Genomic DNA, 22,165 nt, shown 5'->3' on the forward strand with positions numbered 1-22,165 from the left:
CTGTCTTTGAGGCCTGCTGCAAAGGCAGAAATCCACCATCCACAGAAAATTTAAGAACAGTAACAAAAGAGAGGAGACCGGTCAGCCCACCTGGCCCAGTTTGACAGAAAGCAGTTATCTGCTTATCCAGGGGTAGCTTCTTGGATCAAAATGAAGCCAGCCGAATGAAGTTCCAGATTCGCTACAGCCTCTTCTTGCGAGAAAAGAAAGTTCAAGGCACTACCACCTCACCCTGAAATCACTCCTTTAGATTTTACAGCAATTACCAATGCAAACTAAATAAGGGAGCAAGTCCCAGGAGAACTAAAAAACAGCAGTGGGAGGTTTAATCAGCAGTGCGCAACCTCTCGGTAATTAGTTCCTCCGCTGTTTAGATCATTAAGATAGACACCATTGTCTTGTTTCCTTCTTGGCAGGCCTGAGCGAGGCTTGTGATTTGAGGCCTAGCATCAGCAGTTAACAAGTGCTGCGCAGACATCCCACTCGAAATAGAATAAGAAGACAAAAACGAGGGGCTATAATTAGTCAGAACGCAGCTCTTATCTCAGTGCATGACTGCTGGTCAGTGATAAGTCACCCCCCCCCACTAAAAGGAGGTCCTTGCGATTGCCATCAGCTATAATCACATCACAGTCACAGCCCCCGCCACCACAGCCAGCCCATAAATACAGGGGAGGACAAGTCACCACGGCAACGCCACTAGACAAAGGAAGCAAAGTCTATAAAAAACAGACACTTCCTGTTAGTGGAGTTAGTCACTGGATTCTTTCTTCTGCTGCTATATATGAACATTTTCTTTTCAGAGGTTAAAAAGTTCAATGGTATATTTTAGTTTAGAAAGGATATTACTGGATTTGTTGTTCTCTGCTCCCCCTTAGCTTCAACCCCCCCCCTCCTGCCTCAATAAAAACATGTCAAATTTTGAGTGTACTGTCCAACTTGCGGATTATTTTTAAACTAGCTCTTCGGAGACTATGATTATGAGAACTGCGGGACAGTCCCACTGCAGAGCAGCACGGCATGGAAGTCTGTGTTTTTTCAAGCGCAGCCCATTGAGAGCTCTTGCAACTATCACGAAGCAGAAAAGTAATGAATATCAGAATGCTTCAACTCCCCATTTGTCAATGCAAATTCATTGTCATCTACGTTATCTACATCACACAAAACGTAGACAAAAACTTCGTCCAGCACCCACTGTGATTAAAACTCATTAAACCTGAAACGGATCAAGGTGCTATACAACAAGAGGTGAACCACTTCTCTGAGCTGGCTACTCTCGGGCAGGGCACAAGCAAAACAGCATCAGAGATGAAGGTGAAACGTACAGCCAGTAACATCCCAGAACACAGAGTCCCGGGGCCTCGTGCCAGACATGTGGTGTACCCTCATGGCTAGTTTTCTGCTCCAGCGATTCTCTTCTTTCCTCAATCAATCTACTGGTTTTGAAGCTGTTTAACATCAGGATACTGTACTTAAAAACAAAACAAAAAAAATGAAACCAAGAGACTTGAGGCCTGGAGGGCTGATCCACTAAGCGAGACAAATTTAGGGCTAACCATGACTCGTGGTTTCAAGATTCAGTGAGATGTCTGGGAAATGTCAGGCCAGACCGCTGAAAAACCCATCTTGTTTTTGAGTGGGATTTGAACTTGAGGTCACCGACGTGGAAATGGACCATCCTGCTCCACAAAGATGCCGGCCGCCAAACAAACGGGAAGGGAAACCAAGAACACCAAGGAGCACTGAACTGGAGCTGGAGTGGAGTTACCATACCGACACCGCGGGGAGTTTGACCAAATTAAATCCGAACCGGAGTAAACGAGGTCACTGTCTTCCCACGATCGGAGGAGGGCTGGAGTGCTCTCCAGTGACCAATCGTTTCTGACACTCGTCTCGCAAATGGACCATTTTAGACAATCGAGCTATCGATGAACTCCATTAAAACCTTCACTGAGCCTGATCTGTCAGCACTTTATGAGCGGATATTGATGCAGCAGCCACAAAGAGCAGAAATATTTTACATCTACCTATTTTCCGGCACAGACGAATGATGCTTCAGGGTTAAAAGAACGGCAAGAGGTGGTAAAATGACCAAACCACAGGCAAGAATAAAAAAATAACCACATCAAATATCACTTTTATGTTTCAGCTCAGCTCGACCGCATTCCGGTGGACTATACAGGCTTCACTCTATAACAACGACCCTCTACCTGTCCAAACTCCACAGCTGTTCTGCAAACAGATGGACATTCTGCATTAATAGTGAATCCGTTTCATCTAAAAAAACACCTGAGAGCCCCTGGAAAGGTGTTTTGGACTCTAGTCATCTGTATGGTCTTGGGATTAAACTGCGGTCAAATGCTGCTTTAAGACAGCTCACCTACAGCTAGAAGCTTAGAAGAAGAAGGATCGTATTTCTTTGATAAGGCAGCGAGGCTCCTTTGTTAATCTATAAATCCGGGGCTTGCGCTACGCAAGGTGGTTTCATTGCTAACCACTGCAAGGTATGAGTGATCCCTTAGGTACAAAAACTCTTTCTGCACCACAAGCCAATGAAGCGGCCCCCAGTTCAATCCCCGCTGGAAATGACTGCCTTCCGCTCCCTCTGCTTCGTCTTCACCAGAACCACCAGAGAGCCGAGGACTTTTCCCTGACTCCTTACCTGCTCGCACAGAAACCCACCTGGCGGCTCATTTACAGTACCAAGCCAGGGTACCCTTCACCCAACTCTTTAACAATAAAGCCCATCCAGCAGAAAAGCAAGTCCCGTCTTGGATATTTAAGTATTTAAAGGTGCGGAGACCAAACATGGGCCTCTGTCTCCGTTGGTTGTTTTTGGTCTCTGAACGTGACGTGGCCACAAGCCCACACTGCGCTCGGGCGCATGCGCTGTTGCTACATCGGCCTTGTGCAAGACAGGATCTACGCTTTTAGCTGCTCATGCCAAGCGCTTCTCTCGCTCGCGCTGTCAGCTGTGGATCTGATGGCCGGGGCGAAGAGCAGAAGCCCAGCGGCGCGAGAGAGCAAGCCGCTGCGCTTGGGCAGGCGGGGGCGTCGGCGAACGTGCACGGCGGCTGCGTTTCTCCCCGGGCGACGGATCCACCCCGGTACCCGTCTTCTTTCTGTGGGCCCAGGGCCCGGCGGGCCAGCCCAGCGCAGACACGCCAGGCCTCCTCGGAGCGCGAGGACCGCCCCGCGGCCGGCGGGAGCCTCATGACGGCATGCCCTGCTCTGCTGCGGGCGAAGAGCGCGTGGAATGTGATTCAGTTTGGGGAAATGACAGACTTTTGGGTTGTCCCGTCTCCAGACTTCTGCTTTCCACGGTAAAGCAAATTCCTGCACACCCTTGCAAAACACAGACATCAAACGGCAAAGTGCTCATCCCAGCCTCGGCCTGGAAAGTTGCTAGGGATTTCCTTCCCTGTTAATTACTTGAGTGCAATGCAGAAAATGCTTATCCAACATCTGAACCTTAATTGACAGTTAGTGGACATTATATTTTAAATTACGTCAAAAGGAATTTAGGGAGGAAAAATAACCAGGCGTTTTGCTCTTCGTATGGTCCTGCTGTATCAAGCTCAAGATAGGGCCCCAACTAAACTTGAACCTAAACTGTGATCAGACTGAGTTTATGCTTATTGGCTCCCTACAACACCACAACAGGGATGATTTCACAGTCTTTGTTGACGGTGTTGAAATTGAAGCCTTGAGCAAAGTTAGAAACCTCAGTGTTTGTTTTAACCCTTAAGTCATGAGAATATTCGAAATTATGAAAGTACTTTACTTGCATCTGTGTAACATTGCCAGGTTAGCGTGCTTCCTGTTTCAGCAAGCCTGTTTCATCAGGATTAGACAACCGTAATGCCTTACTCACCGGGGTATATATGAAAGTACCAATCAGGCTTCAGTCTGTCCAGAATTCTGCAGCTCAGGCGCTGACTAAAACTGGCATCTCACCATTTCACACCTGTGCTCTGTCCTACACAGTGAAATTCAATGTGGATTTTAAGGTGCTCCAGCATACGTAAAGCTCACTGAGAAGTCCAGGTCCAGGTTCACTGAAAGACTTAATGTGCTACATCACAATCTCAGTCTGAGATCTGCTGCAGACCAGGCTTTATAACTGTTGAGCTTATGACCCACATCCATTACAAACTCTCCTAATGTGGACATCTTTACCACTTGCTTAAAGACATATCTTTACGCTACTCATTTGTATAGACTTCAACTACAATTCAGTTTTACACCTAAATGTATTTGCTGATTTTGGTGTAAGGGGGGTAAGTTCCCCCCCTTAGCAGAGCCTGAGGAAGGAGAGACTTAGCGCAATTCAATCGTCATCCTTCTTTCAGAAGATAAGAAATGTGAAAGCGATTTTTTATTCTCTTCCCGTGTTGAATTAAAGCTTTTGAGATGCCCCTACCCAGAATTGTCAGGAGACCGGGTATTCCAAGTGCAGACTTGCTGCACGCATGCAACGCGTGGCAGAAGATGCCCCCGCACCCTACGGGGGGCAATGACTGCAACGGAGACACCCCGGGGTCGCCCCAGGGCTGGAGGCCCGAAGCCGTGGGGCGGACGGAGACTTGAATGGAGAGAAATCCCCCCCCCCCCCGAGACGCCTTCCGGGTCCGTGACGGGCCGCGCGCTGCACCGAGTCGGGTCGTGACCCGCGGAGCCGGCCCCCTGTTCCCCCAGCAGCCGGGCGATAAATCAGCGCGGAGGGGGGGGGGCGGTGGGGGTGACAGGGGCCGGAAAGCGCCGCGGCCCGAACAGGACGGAGCGCGGCTCGGCCAGGGAGCAGGGCTCCGGAGGGACGTCTGGAATTTACAGCTGCCCGGGAGCAAGCCGCTTCCGAAGCAGCTGGAGAAGCCATCCGCGTGTTCGCGTGCGTGTATCTACGGGAGTATATATAGCGCGTGCATATGAAGACATCCTTTCCCTGAGTGCCTGCACTTCCTCTGCCCCAGCCCCACATCCCCAAAAGCCCGTATCTGCCCGGGTCAGCCCTGTGCCATGAAGTCAAAAAGAAAAACACCCCTCCAAACACTCCTGTCACGGCCACTGCATACAGCCGGATCTAGGGGCCCGTCTGATCACCTTCTCTAGAGCAACAGTCCGGTTATTTCGTCTGGCGGAAAAGGGAGTACTGTCCCGAATGTGAGGCTCAGAAAACCAGCCTGCTGAAAGTGAAGATCTAGCAGGAAACACGCCACACGTCAACAAGACGATATCGCTGACCCGTGGTGAAAGGTACCATGTGGTACTGAGGTGGAGGGGTATCAATTCAATCAAGTGAGACAGCATGTTTATTTAAATTAAATTACTGGAATCACAGGATTTTCAAAAATCAGGTCTGCTGGAACACAGAATTAGGCCGTTTTTCCTCAACTTGTGGAATGAGGAGCCTAAGGTACTGTTTAATTACAATCAAATTGTCAGCAAAGGATCGGAAACAGACGCACCTGGCACAGGACTGTAAAAACCAGGATTTCTGGAATTCTGCCTTGTTAATGGAGTATTACTCCCCCTTGTTAAGCAGTGCTAAGGGGTTCAGAGGTTCTGACTGTGCTCTAGGGGTCACGGGGCTTTCGGAGTCAGCTCCACACTTCCCAGCCCTCCACCCCCACCTCCCCTGCCTTGTTTACCCCCTGAGCCTTCTCCACTCATAGAATTAATTATTAACTCCCAAAAAAGAAAGGTATGAGGGGCTGGCCCATCCAGAAGGTAGAGTGCGCTCCCGTGGCCTGTAATCAGAGCCCGCGGTGCCCTGGAGGTGCTCTGACACACCTTGCCTGCGCAGAGCAGATTCCAGCGCCTCGCCGCACAGGGTCCCCACTTCAAACAAACACTGCCTGGCAGCGGGGGAGGGGGGCGAAACCTGGATTTTGCAGCGTGAAGGGTGGCTAACTGGGGTGCAGGGCCCATTGGAGACCCCCCGAGCTGTTGGCACCCCTCCACTAGCTCTCAAAATGTGGAAGCCTTTCTCTCTTCACCTTCATGTCTGCTTTGATACTGTATAACTGCTCAGTGTAAACTCCCTGCCAGGCACGTAAACTAAAAAAAAAACAGTCAAGATTAAAAAAACAGTCAGCTTCTTCCGAATCAACAGCGAAACACGAAGTAGAGGACACAAGTGGAAACTACAGGGGAAGTGCGTTTAAAAAAGTCTTCAGCTTTGCGGGTGGCGGTAGGAGGTGGTGCTGCTTTTGTGAAGCAGTTTAAACAGGAACATAATGGTTATAAACGAGAGGGGGCCACTCAGCCAGCCGGGGTTTACTCGATTGCCAGCAGATAACTGATCGCATCCAATAGATCACTTGCTGCCATTTCCCGGGACAATAGGCCGTACAGGATAATGCAAAGCCCTGCCTCCGAAAATCGCAGCCACTTCTATTTCCTTCAGGGAATGTATTTGACCCCCTAAGACCCCCAGAACTATGTAGCCAGTGCATCTGGATGCAGAGGCAGGCCCACACAGGTGCTGGGCTTGACCGCCACAATCCCTGCTCCTGTTCCCGCGCCAAGAGGGAAAACCACAGGGCAGCAGCTACTTAACCTCGGGTCAAAGGTCACCCGCACGAGCAGAAAACCGTGCTACTGCTACGAGCACAGGCTCACCCGCTCCACCCATAGACTACCAGACATGACCTGCCTACCCAGGCACACATCACCCAGCCAGAGTCACACTGCTATCATAAATCTACGGTCTCTTGAAAAATGCAGAAAATTTGCCCCAAAGTCACTTGCCTGATCCTGAACGCTGACGTCTCATGAGCATGGCACACAATGATCTATTATTGGGACTTGGACTCAATCCATTCACCCCGACATCTGTAAACAGTTTAACCACTCCTCCCATTCCAAGAAAGGAATTACATCAAGTGGAAAAAAGGTAGGCACCACTGATGGCATACTTGACCCTATATTACCCAGGAAGAAATCAGGTTGAAACCACATCTTCTCAAATCCTTAGATCAAAGGCTCAATAGGTGTCTATTTACAGTACATGTCATGTCTGTCTATGGCATTATTTATACCTGTTTAAAGGGGACTTGCAGATATAAAGGAACTGTAAAAACACTGATTAGTGCCACAAGGGAAGGTTTCAGAGACATTACTATGCCAACTGGACAGAGATTTTTAGATAAAGAAAGAATTGGTTGCTGTGCATCGTATCTCAGCAGGATTCCAAGCAAAGGCACCACATTCCCATTTTACGCGAGACACATTCTGTTATTTCCCTCACGGGATCAATAAAGTATCTATCTATTTATTTCACTGCCTCTTGAAAAGAGCATTTCAAAAATGAGAAGAAACGAGACGTATTTGAAATTCTTTCAGGAAGGCATTCCAGATGTTGCCACCCCATTTTTGGGAGACATAGCTAATTTTCTATCTTTTCGATTCACTTTGACCCAGCCTGGTTACCAAGGCGATTCACTTTTTGATTCACTTTGACCAAGTCCATTCATGGACGTACTCTGTATCTTGGCAAAAAAAAAACCTAGAGCACATTTTACAAGTTATTTTTCTGTTTGGTTGACTGAATCCTGAAAATTTCAGATGCCCTGCTTTTCAGATGCAAAAGTTGCATCTCTGCAGACCTTTACCCTCTGTGCCCTTGTTGAAAATATTCTGTGTCAAAGACCCTCTCTTCCAGCTGAGGAATAGTTGTCACTTGTACCAAAAAGCATGCGGCACCATCTATAGTAGCAGACAGACTGTTCGAACAGCCTGCTCCTGTAAGAAGCAGAGCTTGGCAAGACCACAGCATGAAAGAATTCCAAGACACAGCAACAAAGCTTCTACAAATATTTTAACTATTTTTATTTATCTTCCTCCTCTAAGACAAGAGCAGGAGAAGATAAACCACCTTTAACAATCTTGATCAATAATACCCAACCTTACATTAACTCCATGATGGTGAAACATACCCCAACATCTTAATTTTTTAAATGTCAAACTTCGTAGGTCACATCCTGTGCACTACATGTTACAGAACCAGCTCCTGGCAGTAAAATGGGAAGGACAGTGATGTAGAAATTCCTCCTAGGTACTCAGAAAAGTGCGCTGAAGAACACGTGGCACTGTATACCTCGTGTCACAGATTTACAGAGCATTATGACAGTGTTTCTTTACCAACTCTGAAACTCAAATCATTTCTGTTACACAGAGGTCATTTTACCAACTGGGAAAAAAAAAAGATTCTGTTACTGGCAAATTTGATTTTCAAAACAGTATTGTTTGGGGTGCTTTGAAAGTGAGCGGGCCAGTTGTATCGCGACAACCATGGGAAATATTCTCATGGACCGTGCGAGTACACGCCAGCAGGCACCAGATATCTTGTGACCGAAAGAGGATTCATGCAAGACCACAATGGCACAAGTGGTGGCCACATGCAACAGAAATAAGTCCCCGGAACACTCTGTCATGGTCTCACGCGTATAGGACTGATCTCCAGTGCTACACAGCACACTATCTTCACAACACAATAAGCTAACGAGCTTCATTTGGTTTCTCAATCGCGACAGGCATGAGACGGGACCGAAGAAGAAACTGACTTCCGCAGAGTGACACCTTCAGTGCTGTGTCCCCGCGTTTGTGTAAATGAGTTCAAAGGGGCCACCAGCACCCTTCCGCGACAGCTAACACACAAACCAACTGATTCGTTATAAGAATAATGGCGCCGTGGCAGAAAGCTCTCCCTTCCACCAATGCGATGACCCCAGATCAGCTGTCTGCCGTCCCTTGTAAGTTCAGCTGCTTGGAGCCGTTTGACAACAGCGCCATTGTGAACTCGGGCACAGACCGGCAAGGTGAAGCCTCAGAGCCACCCTCTGTCTCCTGAGAGAAGGATCACGAAGGGGTTTGGGGCTGACGTGTGAAAAACCTCGGGTTCCTGTTTTTGTCAACACGCACAAAAAAAAAATTCCTGGTGTATCCGGATTCGCTTCCAGTCTTTTGTATTATTTACATAGATGGTAATCAGATATGTAATCAATCTAGGTTTATTTCTGATGTTGTTCGCACACCTTTGCATGACCTGTTTCCAAGTTTCGCATTGGAGTGCCCTCCTAGACCCTGTTCAGACATACCAGTTTAATGCTGCTGATAGGTACTTGACGTGTCAAGTGAGTGTATCCTTATCTAAACCAACAATAAGGGCTCCCAGATAACCCTGAGCGATCAGGGCAGGTCAAGCGCCATGCCCATGGTCACCCAGCAGCACGCATAGACCTTCTCGAAGGTGCCGAGAGGTGACCTGACTGATTCAGCCGGACACCACTGAAACACGCCTCTGGTTCTGTCCTGAAAGAGTCGGGGCAGACTGCAGTCACACCCTACATATGCTCCAGCTCCACGAGCTCACCCAGGGGGCTGGCGTCACAGTTCCTGTCAGTGCCAAGCGCATTAGCCATGCTGAAAGGCACACGAGTGTGGGGTTATGCATTTCCTTTCCAGAGTGTGCAAAGGAGCAAGCAAAAGCTAATCCCATTCTGAAAATTACAAAGAAGAAACAACGTTTCAGCTTGTTGAGCCTTCTGCAGGTATGAAGGAGAAATACTCAGTTTCAGCTGAGCCTTCTTGAAGAAGACTCAACAGCTGGAATGTCACATTTCTTCTCCTTTTCAGCTTGGAATTAACCTTTACTTGCTCCCTTGCAGCCAACACGCACTGACACAGCTCTGCGCCCAGACAATATCTTCAATATGTGTGACTGCATCCTTAACAGGGAAAGACCTCGTGTAAAAACTATAGGGCATAACATAAAGACATGGATGTAACCTTTAATTCTGAGGAGGTCCCAAGAAAACTCCTTTGCGCTCATGCTTAGCTTTAGCCCTGTAACAGCCATAGATAAACTTTATTTTCATTTTGTTCTAACACTGAATTTTACACATACTTTATGCAACACCAGCTTTCCCAAGGATTAAAGCTGGCTTATTTCTATCTTTAGAGACAAACCTAGGCAAACCCTACCAGGTGCAAAGTCATGAAAGCTTAAAAGCATGTGTCCACTTCGTTTTGCTCAGCACACAGAACTTGCACTAAAACCTCCTTCTGCTGTCGCCTTTGCTCTGCTGGAGGCAATCTGGGAGAGCAAAATTAAAAACGAGAAAAGCCAGAAAAGAGCGTGAGTCAGGCACTGGAAAGAGGGGCCAGTTCCCCATTCCTGGAGAGCGGAGTTCCTGTAAACTGTGTCCAGAGCTGAGGGAAATGCCCACACAGTCAAGAGCTCTGACTCTGCTCGCAGGCCACTGTGGACATCCTGGACAAGCAGTGCATCCAGGGGCCTCAACAGCAAGCCCACGCCACAGAGTCAGGCCGCTACATGAAAGCAGAGCTCGAGTCCGCGCACGGCTTAAACTGGAAAAGGGCATGTTTTTAAACGCGGGCTCTCTCACACAGAGCTCCGTGCTCCTCCGCCGCGTTGGCGTGGAAGACGGGACAAGAGGCCCGCCTGTAATGCTGTGGGCGGGTCGGGTCCAGGGGCTTGTGGGGGACCTGCGGAGATGCCCGACGAGGCCGTCAGCGGCTGTCAGAGTGCTCCCACTCCCAGCTCAATCTCGGCATCGACAGGTGGACCAGAAGTGGCTCCTTCGGTTGTTTTACACCTGCAGAAGACTCCACAGCCAAAACGTTGTGCTTCTTTTCTTTCTCCTTTTGGCACGGAATAAACCTTGTTCATTGGCTCTGTACATGGTGTGTTTTGGGAGTATTTTTTGGTATCTTTTCTTATGATCCGCTATCTGTCTTCTCTTTTTGCCAGTCTGAAAACGGCACTGTTTCTGAATGTCATTTGGGTAACCAATGAGAGAAGATGGACAGACAACTTGGGGGAAAAAAAGCAACTACCCCATTACAAAAAAATTACAGGAAGTCAATATACCATTTCGACGCAGCTTTTTAAATTGGGACACTCACGAAAGACCACACCACACAAAAGACAGCATCACCGATACAAGAGTAACAGTAGAATCTCCCAGCAGCTATGCAACAGTGACGAACCGTATAGGTTTTCGTTTTAAAGAGCGGACTTTTACAGCAACAGGCTACCCGATCCTGGGCTCCATAGTAACACTGCTACTCTGCCCCAGCTCGTTTACTACAGGTCCTGAAAGCCTTCATTAACCTGAGTGACAAGCCTGCCAAGTACATGTGGTCAGAAGCTCACACAAGATCTGGAACTGGACAGCGGGGAAGCGCATTACAGGTGTGCCTCACCTGTCTGCACAGGTACTCGAAATTCACATTGAACCACGGGCTACTCCTAAAGCAGCCTCTTTCACAAGGCAGCTTTGACAGCGGTGTCTCGGTTTTTAGCCGGTCTCTGCAGAAAAAGCAGGTCCTGTAATCTCACCAACGTCATCCCTCGTCTCCTGTGTAGATCATCTAACAACACTGGCAATAAAATGCGATCTTTCCCAGATGTCAGTCTCCCCGAGGACTAACAGGGGAGTGCTGCTCACACAATCAGAAACTGATGAAGTCCCGATTGTGCCGTTGGTTTTTTAAACAGGCATTCCATGGAATTTAATGGAGTTTCTTGCTGGACTGATCCCAGCAAACATTCGTATACCTGATAGCAAACCACCATTTATGCTCAGATTATTTTTAAGCAGCATTAAAGATGTTATTTCTCCTTCTTTCTTGCCACCACTGCCCATGAGCTGTGGCAAACTTGCTTTCAAATGTATAATATCGTGTGAGCAACATTTCGTGCTGCTTTTACGGTGCATACACATTGCACTAGCTGTTGCTTGCTGCCCCAGCCTCTCCTGCAAGAACCCTGCGTCGCCTCAATTAGTTGGAGGTTGACATTTGGTGTGGTGTCAGTGACAGAGCCCACCGGTAACCGAGAGTTAACTTCTGCTTGCTGTGTCGGGTTTCACTGTAAATGCTATCACCAGGGCTGGCGGAGCCAGCTACCCAGAGCACAAACAAGGAACAGGAAATGTGATCTTCACAGTGCTTAAAAAAAAAAAAAAAAACAATCTCCCCATTGTTGTGCTTTTTGTTCTCCTCTTTACTTTTCCCGGTACGTTTTGGGGGATTTTTTTCTCTTCTCCATGTTCCGGGAACATGAGTTGGGCAGAGAAAGGAGAGAGGAGGGCGCAGGCGGACAGCCCTGGTGGGAGAAACCTGCAAACAGGCCCTTGAAGCCAACAAGTTCATCCTTCTTTTTTCCGTGGAGAAAGACATGAGGCTGCGGGATTTCGACACGCACACAGACGAGGACCTGCATAACTTAACCTGCAAAACCAAACGGCGGAGCCTGGAGCCTAAGCAAATCAAATCCTTTGCTGGCAATCAGGCCCAATCCGACACAGGACCCAGGAGGAGACCCGCTCCAATAGGAAGCGCTTTCATTTTTCCCCATCAGGGCGGAAGGTACCGTGGTCATTTCCTTTCCAAAAATAACACACAAAAAAACACATCCTCTGCTCTTGGCTTCTAACCAGGTCCGTTGGCAGAATCTGATTTTCCAAGTGTTGAACGGTCAACTCTGTTCACCTGGACACGTGGTCTTCAAGCGGTTTTTCAAGACGGCGAGGGTCTCAAATCGCTAATGGGTGTAATTAAGTTACCAAGAGCTACAGAAGACGCTACAGCTCTCCAGGAGTTCGAAGGGTCCCCTGTTTTACTGTAAGGCACCAGCTCTGTGAGTGGCTCATGCGAGGACAACAAGAAACGCCTGTAATTCAGGCCTTGCGAAACAGAGGACTCCCTGTCCTATTCCATGTTCAAGAACAGGAATTGGCAGAGACGCTGGCAGTCACCCAACCAGCCCCGTGCACCACGACAGACCCAGACAGGTCACAGTGATGACCAGCAGCAGTCCAGGCGGCCAGAGGCAGAGGCCTAGTTCAAGCCCGCACCAGCAAGGAGAGCCAGCAGCCTCAGTTCCGTCTGGCCCTCGGCGAGCTCGGATTCACCCGGGCGCTGAAGGCCAGCTCATCGGCGTTCACAAGGGCCGCTCCGGATTGGAGCACATTTCTGTCCGGAGCCTGCCAAAGCCTTTCAGACATAGAGGAATCCGTTTACAAGGTGTGTGGGAAATTACCAGGGCTGCAGAAAGGGCGACATTGGAGCCGCGCTGGGAGGTGAATGGAGACGCGGCTCTCCAGGGATACTGGATCCCTGCGGAGACATCCGAGCCCTGGCTATCCGATGTCCTGCCGTTCCCCAGAAACGGCCACCCCACACATCAGAAAACCCGGCTCTCCTCAAAACAAATTACCCATTTAACTGCAGAACTTTTGAACAGTGAGGATTTTGTCTCTGCCTGTGGAGAAGGGTGAACACGACAGCGGAGCTCAAACTGAGAGGCAACGAGGATGGGCGCCTTTTCGCCTTGTTAAAAGAGAAATTCTGCTTCATTTAACAAGTGGTCCCCTGTATGAAGGGATCCATTTCCCTTGTTAAAAGAACTTAGAAGACATCAGGCCCCTTTAAAAAAACAAATTCTCCACCTCAGACCCCCTGCTATAGTATGTCACAGGGGGACCCTGCTCATTACTTTTTACAACTCAGATAATGTTGCTCAGTTAGTTTCCGCAAATGCACCACATTCTTACCCAAACCGGCCTCTCGAGAATGATTAGAACCCCCCAAAAATAGAAGCAAACTTGTATATAAATCTAGGGAGCTCCAACAGCTAATCTGAGCAGCGGTTTGAGCTAGACTGTGAAAAAACTAGCTCGGTGCATGGAGGCTTTAAAGCGGAGTATCCCTCAGAAATTACAGTGGTGTAGCCTGCGATACGATGCATGCAAATTCTGAGAAAGTACTCTGGCAGTGTCTGAATTAACTCATACAGTGCATTGCTCCAAAGACACACTTACGCATGAAGCAAGGGAGGTTCAATGAAAAAGCGCCACGATTCACGATGACTCCTTCTTGGTAATTAAATTAGCAAAAAAAAACAATCAGGTCATTGAGCAAATTCCCCACACCTGGTGCAGACTGCGGCTGTTTAAACAGTGAGCTCAGACTGTAAAGAGGCCTGTGGTCTGGACTGCAAAAACCAAAAGGTAACGGACGATCTTCACTCCGTATGGAAACGGGTCAAGAGAATGAGATGGCAGGGACGGCGAAAATAATTTCAAATCTCCGTTGCAAGGCCGGGCTCTTTCCCAGCACAGGTGACTGTAGAGACTACAGAAACTGCTGCAATGATGCTCAAAGTGTATTTCCCTGAAGGCCTGCTGTACTTCCTCACGCGTTTAAACTGAGGTGATTATTGACGATATCACTTCAACTCACCGCAAAAGGGGAAATTTTAAACCCTGAACTGAACGGCTATTGTTCTGAGGTTTTCCTAAGGTAACAACAGACTGATATTACCATTGTATAAACTAATAATACCCACTGTGAAAGCCCCTGTCTTGCTGAAATCTAACCACAGATGAAGCAGAACCTACAGATTCATCCACTGTCTAACCACTTCTTCCAATCCGGGATCACAGCGCAGCCAGAGCCTATCCCTGCCAGCAACGGGCACAAGGCAGGATACACTCTGGTCAGGACGCCCACCGGCCATCGCAGGGCACACACACTCGCTCCAATGAAGCCCATTGACGTGCCAACACGCCTACGGCCTGCGGGAGACAAATGGAGCACCTGGAGGAAACCCCAGGAGATGAACGCAGGAACCCAGCAGTACTGAACACTGCGCCACTGTGCTACAAAATCACTTAAATGAAACTGCCGTCTTTGTCACGGTGAAGTTCCAAAAATATCAGCTTTTGTTCCTCCGGGGCTGTGGCTGTGTCACTGAAAGGGCACAAGATAAGGGATGGATCTATTATTAATTGTTCGTATTTCTTAGCACAGCAAAAGCTCTTATACCCAGGGTGACCTATAGAAACAAATGTGTAAAATGACTGCATTAGGGATACAAAGACTTGGCTAAAGTCTGGTCTCTCTGCTACATGAGAACAAAAGGGATATTCGATTGTTTTTGTTCCTTACTGGGAGATACAGCACTTTTATGCATAATCTTTCCTGAGGAATAACTCGACCTTTTATCCATATGCCTTCTAACACAAGGGTACACGGATACATTCACAGATTTTTTTAAAAAAAAAGTTTTCTGCAGTGGTTTCAACCCACGGCTGTGGAGTGAACATAGCAGCAAAAAGGACTCGTGAACAGCTCTAGCTGTTATCACTTTTGCCAAACAAAACATAAAACAGACACGTGTTGGGATGTTGCAGTCGGTCTCTCCTGGACACCTGCTTTCGCTCTGCTTCACCAAATAAACGGAAGCACCGATCAAAAAAAGCGACTGACATCAATCACCACAAGGTGTTCATCTTTGAGGAGAACCGCAGATGCGGACTACGGATTGGGCTTGTAGGAATGAATGCGCGCTTGAGAGGGGAAATCGCGTTGCTTGCGCTGATTTAGGGTCCCTCTGTGCCTCACTGACACATCTCTGGGGGGACGGACGATGAAGAGGAGGATGGAGTTTGGTGACGGGGTGAGGCGAATTGAAAGAAAGGTGCCCTACCCGTAGCTCCTAGCGAATCGCTCTCCTGCTGGTCTGGTCTTAGAGTCTGCCCCTGTGCTGTAATTCCATCTGCGGAGAAAACAGGATGCGATTCGTAAATGGTGTTCAGCATCTGGAGTAGTCCCGGCATGGGGTGCGCGCCCCTGGGGTCACCAGGTGTGGCGGGGCTGCGTGTGCTTTCCCTGTCGGGCGGGTGGTGTTCCGCGTTTAATAAAGAGGAGGGTTTTGCACAACACTGCAGCGATGAGCCGTATTTCCTAAAGAAGCGTCTCTCTCGATCTCGGGGGCGATCACAACAGCCCGGGAGCGCGTCGTGACAGCTGTGAGTGAAGTGGAGGTCGAGTTTATCTGAACTGCAAGAGCGCAGCAGGAGGGGGCGGGGGAGAAATGTAAGGCGTCAAGAAACTTTCAAGCCACGAAGAATACGACTGAACAAGGATAAACGAAGCACAAGTCGGCAACAACCCCCAAAACTTGTTTTTTTAGGGAAAAAAAACCCCAACAACAAACCTGTTTTTATTCCAAACAGCGGCATATGTAAACGCACAGAGCTCCGGACGTCTTTACTCTCGCATCACAAGGGCAGCTCCGCTCATTTTTAAGAAACTGTGGTCGTCCAACATCCGCCTTCAAGACATTCAAGAAAACTTGTGGCGTGACAAGACGGCCACGGCGCAGCTAACAGCTCCCTCGCCTCCCCGAGTGTAGACGCGCGGGGTGCGCTACTCAACAACGGCTCATTCTCCGAGCCGCGTTTCCTCTCTTCGCGAGCCGGGGCTCGGGGATCATTGGGAGGCACGGGGCTCAGAGCGCGAGCTGCTCGAGCCTCCGCACAGGAAAGCGTGCGCGCGGGCACGAGCGTCTCTGAAAGTCCCAGTCCGGACAAAACTCTTCGGAATGCGCTTCTGTTAGTGCAGGAAACTGGGGAGGAAAGCCGCAACAAACTCCTCTTTAGTACCCAAATAAATCAGCTCTCGCTTTTGTTGTGCCGAATATCTTCTATGAATGAGTTATCACACAAAAAAAAGGTGCAACAGGTTGTTTTAGTTTCCTACTGGCACCGTCTTGCGTGCTCGGAATTCACCTGCGCTTGCTCCCCATCCCCCCAAGAAACCAGAGAGAGCGCTTCTCATTGCATCCAAACTAATCCTCTCTGCAAACGTCCAGGCAACAATACCAAGAACTGACAAACGAGAATCGCTAATAACGCTAGAGAGAGAGAGAGGTATCGCGGCTTAGAGCTAGACCAGCCCCGGAGAGAGACAGAAATAGAAAACAAGGCGGATACCACCAAAAATAGCCGTGACATCACACGACTTCTTTCAAACAGAAAACCTGCATTGTTTCCGCAGCGGTGAAGACCATTGGCGAAGCACGCAGCCAATCAGACATCGCAAACTTTTTTTCGAGTTACTCTCGTTTCTTTTTTTTTGAAGTGTGAATTTGGCCTCGTGGCTCCACCTGCTGAAATAAAAGGATAAAAGCTGCGCTCGCAGTGAGCGATGAGGCGAGCACAGGCGATGGGCTCGTTCTTTTCACCGAATAAGTTCTGAGCGGCAGCGAAGCAATTAAAAAAAAATAACCATCTGAGCAACCTCTTCTACCAGGGCTGCCAAAAGTAGCCCCGCCCCGCCTTTTCCTTTTCGTTCAGCTGAGCAGAGCCAGGTTCCTGTGTCTCCCAGTCTGATGGGCTTCAAAACCATCCCCGCAGGAAAGGCAGGTCTGAGGATGACTGACGCTCTTGTCCCTGAGAGAACAGTCCCTTCAGGGCCTGAGTACTGCGCCCCTCATAAAACCCTCTCCCCCATGCCAGGGTTACTACATTGTGAAGAGGAAAAAGTCAAACAAAATTCCAAGTGGGAAGAAATCCCTCCATACACCCCTTTCTCACCACTTCATCCAGTACAGAGTTGCAGGGGAGCCGGAGCCCAGCCCACTTCAGGGGTCATTTTTCCAGTATGTAACCTAATGTACCAGTATGTCTTTGGACTGTGGGAGGAAACCGGAGCACCAGGAGGAATCCCATGCAAACTCCACACAGACAGCACCCCAGGAATTGAACCCAGGGCCCCACTGCTGCAAGACTGAAACTCTGTGCCTCTGTGCCGCCCCTAGTCTGAAGGAACGCCAAGGGAACTGTGCTCAGAGGGATTGTTAAATTCACAACTTCGCATTGCAGAACTTTGTAACAGGTAGAAAATGAGATGAAGCATTAGACGCAGAAAGTCAAGGAAAATGCATGCTGTTTCTTTGCTGTGGTGTCTAGAATACTGTATATGATAAAAGTAGCAACAATTAAAAAACAGGCACACACACGTATGGTCAGGGTAGCTGAAGAAGCTCATTGACTACAACATAGTGTAAATCATTGTACACCTTCGGGTTCATGGAAGACAAGAGCCCTCAATTCATGAGGGACAGCAAAGGAACGGATGAGCTATATTGATGGATCATGTGTTCAGTGAAGCACGTAAAAAGGTAAAAGAAGTAGCACAGCTCTAATTAAACAGAAATATTAAAGTTGTAAAGCTAGAGGCAACCAAAAAGCAGGACCACAGAAAAAGGGACAATACAGTATAGCCAGTAAGCAAAAACAGTCTCTGGGAATTGGGAGGAGACCACTTTATCCTGAACAAATCCATACAAACATGCAACCGTGTAGAACATGCAAACTTCACACAGACAAGACACCTGAGGCCAGAACTAAAATGCTAACTGCCAGGTTCCATTGTCAGACAGCACCTTCGACCATGTAAGAATAATTCCAAAATGCTTTAGATTTGATCTACATTTTATACAGCGCTCAAAATGATTACGATTTCCTTCCTGAGATACAGTGAATTAAAAAAAGTCCTGTCCAGCTGCCCGATGTCAGCAGTGCAGTGGCTGTAAAGGTTGTGGCTCAAAGAACCCATCGCACAACTGTCTAAAATCAAGAACCACACTGCCTGTCCTTCTGGGAAACACCAGCACACACTGAGCGCTGATCTCGGTCACTTTCCTAACACAGTGACATCACATGCAAATCACCTCTCGGTTTATTTTCCATTCCAAGGCCCTGTGCAGCCTGTGAGCTGGGAATTCCTGTTACTCTGACTTGTCTGTGGAACGGCTTGTCTAGGTTTCACCTCGAACAGGAAGCAGAATAGCTGACAGTGACAACACAACCGAATCTCATCTGGCTGAACCAGAGTGAAAAGGGGCAGACGAGCGAAGGTCCAACAGCAGGGCAGTCCTGCATGAGTGGATTTTTAAAGACCTTCAGATCCAGAATACAACAGCTTGCCTTTCAGTTACTGTATCTAGACACAACTATGCGTTTTTCCATTCTGCGAAAAATGTCCCCATTACAGACCCACATACTTGAGGAGGACAAATATCGAAACCTGTAGAGACTGTGGTGTTTCTTTCAAGGTTTCGGTGTGTGACAGGAGAGCCGGTGCTCTCAGAGCGAGCTCTGTGGTTACTCTGCTGATTACACAATCCCCGAGTCTGAATCACATCCGGAGCAAGCTGAAAATAGCAAGACCACACCGAGAGAAGGAGCAGAGAAAACTGGGGGCACAAGAAACACAAAGGCAGCGTGAATCATCCGAGAGAAAATGCAAAAGGAGCAGTAGGGCTCCGGGCCCACCAGTGGCTCCCTGCTCTCTTCAGACAGAGCTCGGTCCGCAGCAAGAGGAACACGAGGCTCCCAGGCTTGCAAAAACTCACCAGGAGCAGAGGAAACAGCAAAAGTGTGACTTCAAAAAAACAACAACAACACAAGCAGAAACAACTGCTTGTTAGCTTTTCCATATTACTGTAAGCAAAACGTGCGAACGGGACTTTCATGCAAATACCTTCACCGGCCAGCCCCTGTGGGGCTCAGCAATTTAAACGCACGCCCCTTCCAAGCAACGCAAAACAGATCCCGTGTGGTCCTCGACAACTGCCATTAGCACCTATGCCCCTGCCTGAACACTCGAGTGATCAAGGGGCTCTGCGTCTGAGTGATGAAACCCAGAACGACGGCTCAGGACTGAGGTCAAAAGCCGATCAAGCGTCAAGTGAAGACCTGCCCAGTCCCGAGCACCGGAGAAAGAGCACACGCATCGACAGAAGCCCAGGCCAATGAGCTATACCTGCTGGATTTATTCTTTTTTTCATTCGGTTGCCCTGGGGGGCAGCTGGTCCTGTTCATTTTGTAATGATCTGTGTTGTGAGGGGGATGCAGTTCGGAAGCGAGTTATCAGTTGAAGACGCAAGTGTCTCCCCTCCACCTCTTTCACTTGAATCGGATTTTCTGCACGCAAGGCTTGAAGTAACCAGTAGAATTAATTTTCTGTGTCGGAGGCAGAGCCCTCTGCTGACTTATTGGTCTGCCAGTCCATTGCGCAGCCAGTACAAGCCCATTCATAACATGACAGACTGGGCCACATGTGACAGCTGGTATTACAACTACCAGCAATACTACAAATGACTACTACAAATATTAATACTGAGAACGAAATAGGGGGTAATAATGCGTGAGGGTTATCTAATATTTGGATTTTTAGCTACCAAGCAGGAACATTTAACTGTCCAAGGTAACCCACTTTCAATGCATTCAGGTAGCCAGCCCAAATTGTAAAGGAACTGGAACAACCTGACTCCGGGTCTGGCACATAGAGAGAGCCCTGCAGCTTCATTCGGTACAAAATGTCCATGTGAGAGAAGGTTCACTGTCCACCCTTAAATAGCACATTTACAGCGGCATGGGGGGACAGGGAGAGCTGACGGGAAAATATGAAGATTCAAATTCCCGTTAATTAATGAAACGGCGCTCAGCGCAGGATGCGGTCAGCCGTTTCAGCAAAGCCTCCCACGCAGGTGTATGCTGGCCCTCGTCTCTCAGAGAGAGGAGGTAGACCCGAAGTCCACGTCAGTCCGCTGCACTGCCTTGGCGTCTGCTTCACGTGTTTTCAACCACGGGAAAGAAACAAAGCTTATGGGAAAGGAAATTCAGACCCGTCTGAAGTGCCGTTTACAGAAAAGCCCGGTAGAAATGCATATTGTATAGTAGGTCATGCTGTGCTACCCACAGGCAGGAAGTAACACTTTTATAATGACTTCTGACATTTGTATTTTATGTTTCTAACTTCAGCAAGTTTATTTGTCATTTATAATAAGACACAAAAATGACCCAGAGGACCTACAGTAAGTGTTTCTGTTCACTGCTTTTCTGATTTTGGGTCTGTAAATATCTTGTTTCTCGGGCAGTGTGAGACTTTCTGTTTCCCTTGTGCCACCTGTCTGAAGCGCAGCGAGAACTTTCTCTGGACAGAAGCTTGCCCCTGTGCAGAGATGGGGTGCAGAAAGGGCCCAGAAACTAAATGGAGAGGGAATGGAAAAGTAGCACTTCAGCACTAATCAGCCTCTAGCAGATTTTAGTCATGAAACACTGCAAAACACCTAGTTTTTTAAGCTCACTTTGTCTTTTGCCGTTTTCTTTTTCAACTCGGCCAATTAGGAATTGCCAGTTGCTGAAGCGGTAAGGACTGTGCAGCCCTGACACGTGGATGTTGGGGTCACAAACGTACAGTATAGCCTAGTCAGTTCATGGGGAGTTCCATACACCCACAACTCTCTGTGTAAAGACGTGTCTCCTCCTCTGCATCCTTAATTAATTTCCTTATACAGTAGATTCCAACTCTGACCCACATTTCGCTATTAAGATAGACATACAGTAGCCTGCTCAGCCTACCCTGACGATATTGATTAGTATTTGTCATAGACACTTGTTTTTTAAGTCCTACAATGTCCCCCTAGGGTCCTATTATGGACATGACTGACCAAAAGAAACAGCACAATGACATCGATATGAAAAAGGGGAAAAACACAGGATCTCCTCTACACACAGTGACAGACATTCGCCCAGAGCCCTGGGGGAAAACAGAGGGGTTTTAGCGAGGGAAAGCAGATGAAGGCACACATTGTTTCACTCAGCCCTTCTCTCGGCTGGGTTTGTAGGGATGGAGCCAGTGAAGTGTACATGTGACTCTCCGGGGCTAAAATACGCGCCTCTTGGCCATCTCCACGTGCTAGCCTGATTGGACGAGCCTGTATCAATGTTCGGCTGCGGAATGCTGCCCCCCCAGGGGAAGGTACAGGAGGACGTGAGATTAAAAAAAGGATTTAGGCTTTGCCGTTTTGATAATGTGCCTTTTTTAAGCCCGTTAGCTGTCCCTACAGGGACACTGCACTAGCGTTGACCATTCAAACCACAGTGAAATCATGGCAGAAGAGAGATCTCACATAATTCAGAATGAATAATTGCAATAACTCTTACCTTCCCTGCCCTTAGGAAGTGGGGCAGAACTGGAGGTCCTTGCAAACATACAGACTCCACACAAACAGGCACTCCAGCCTGGAATCGAACCCAGGACCCTGGAACTGTGAGGAAGCAAAGCTTTCCACTTTTGCCACTCCAACTTTGCACAAGTGAAGGAACATTGTGCTTTCTGGCAGTCACAAAAAATATCAACTCCAAAATGAGGATTTTCATTCTCACTGCCCAATGAACTGAATAATTTGCCATAAAAGACCCAGGTCCTGTCTGGCCAGCGTGCCTGGCCCTATCCTTTGAGCAGGCAGCATTATCTCGGAAAGCTGAATACACACAAT

The 22,165-nt window shown here is 48.3% G+C and overlaps 1 protein-coding gene across 11 annotated transcripts in view; it reads right to left on the bottom strand.

The window, feature by feature from the left end:
* The window catches only part of hdac7a (histone deacetylase 7a), a 99,214-nt gene that overhangs the window by 52,708 nt on the left and 24,341 nt on the right, over positions 1-22,165 (bottom strand). For 5 of the 11 annotated variants that reach the window (XM_088633809.1, XM_088633782.1, XM_088633780.1 and 2 more), the window contains exon 2: positions 15,521-15,589. The exons of 3 other annotated variants lie outside the window; for them this stretch is intronic. In XM_088633809.1, coding sequence (XP_088489935.1) covers positions 15,521-15,589 — 69 coding nt within the window. Of the gene's footprint in view, positions 1-15,520; positions 15,590-16,030; positions 16,803-21,830; positions 21,856-22,165 lie in introns of those variants that run through there. 3 more of the 11 variants (XM_088633801.1, XM_088633815.1, XM_088633796.1) reach the window with 2 other exon arrangements.

Source organism: Lepisosteus platostomus, chromosome 1 (assembly GCF_059453375.1).
Source record: "Lepisosteus platostomus isolate fLepPlt1 chromosome 1, fLepPlt1.hap1, whole genome shotgun sequence".
NCBI classification, from domain to species: Eukaryota; Metazoa; Chordata; class Actinopteri; order Semionotiformes; family Lepisosteidae; genus Lepisosteus; species Lepisosteus platostomus.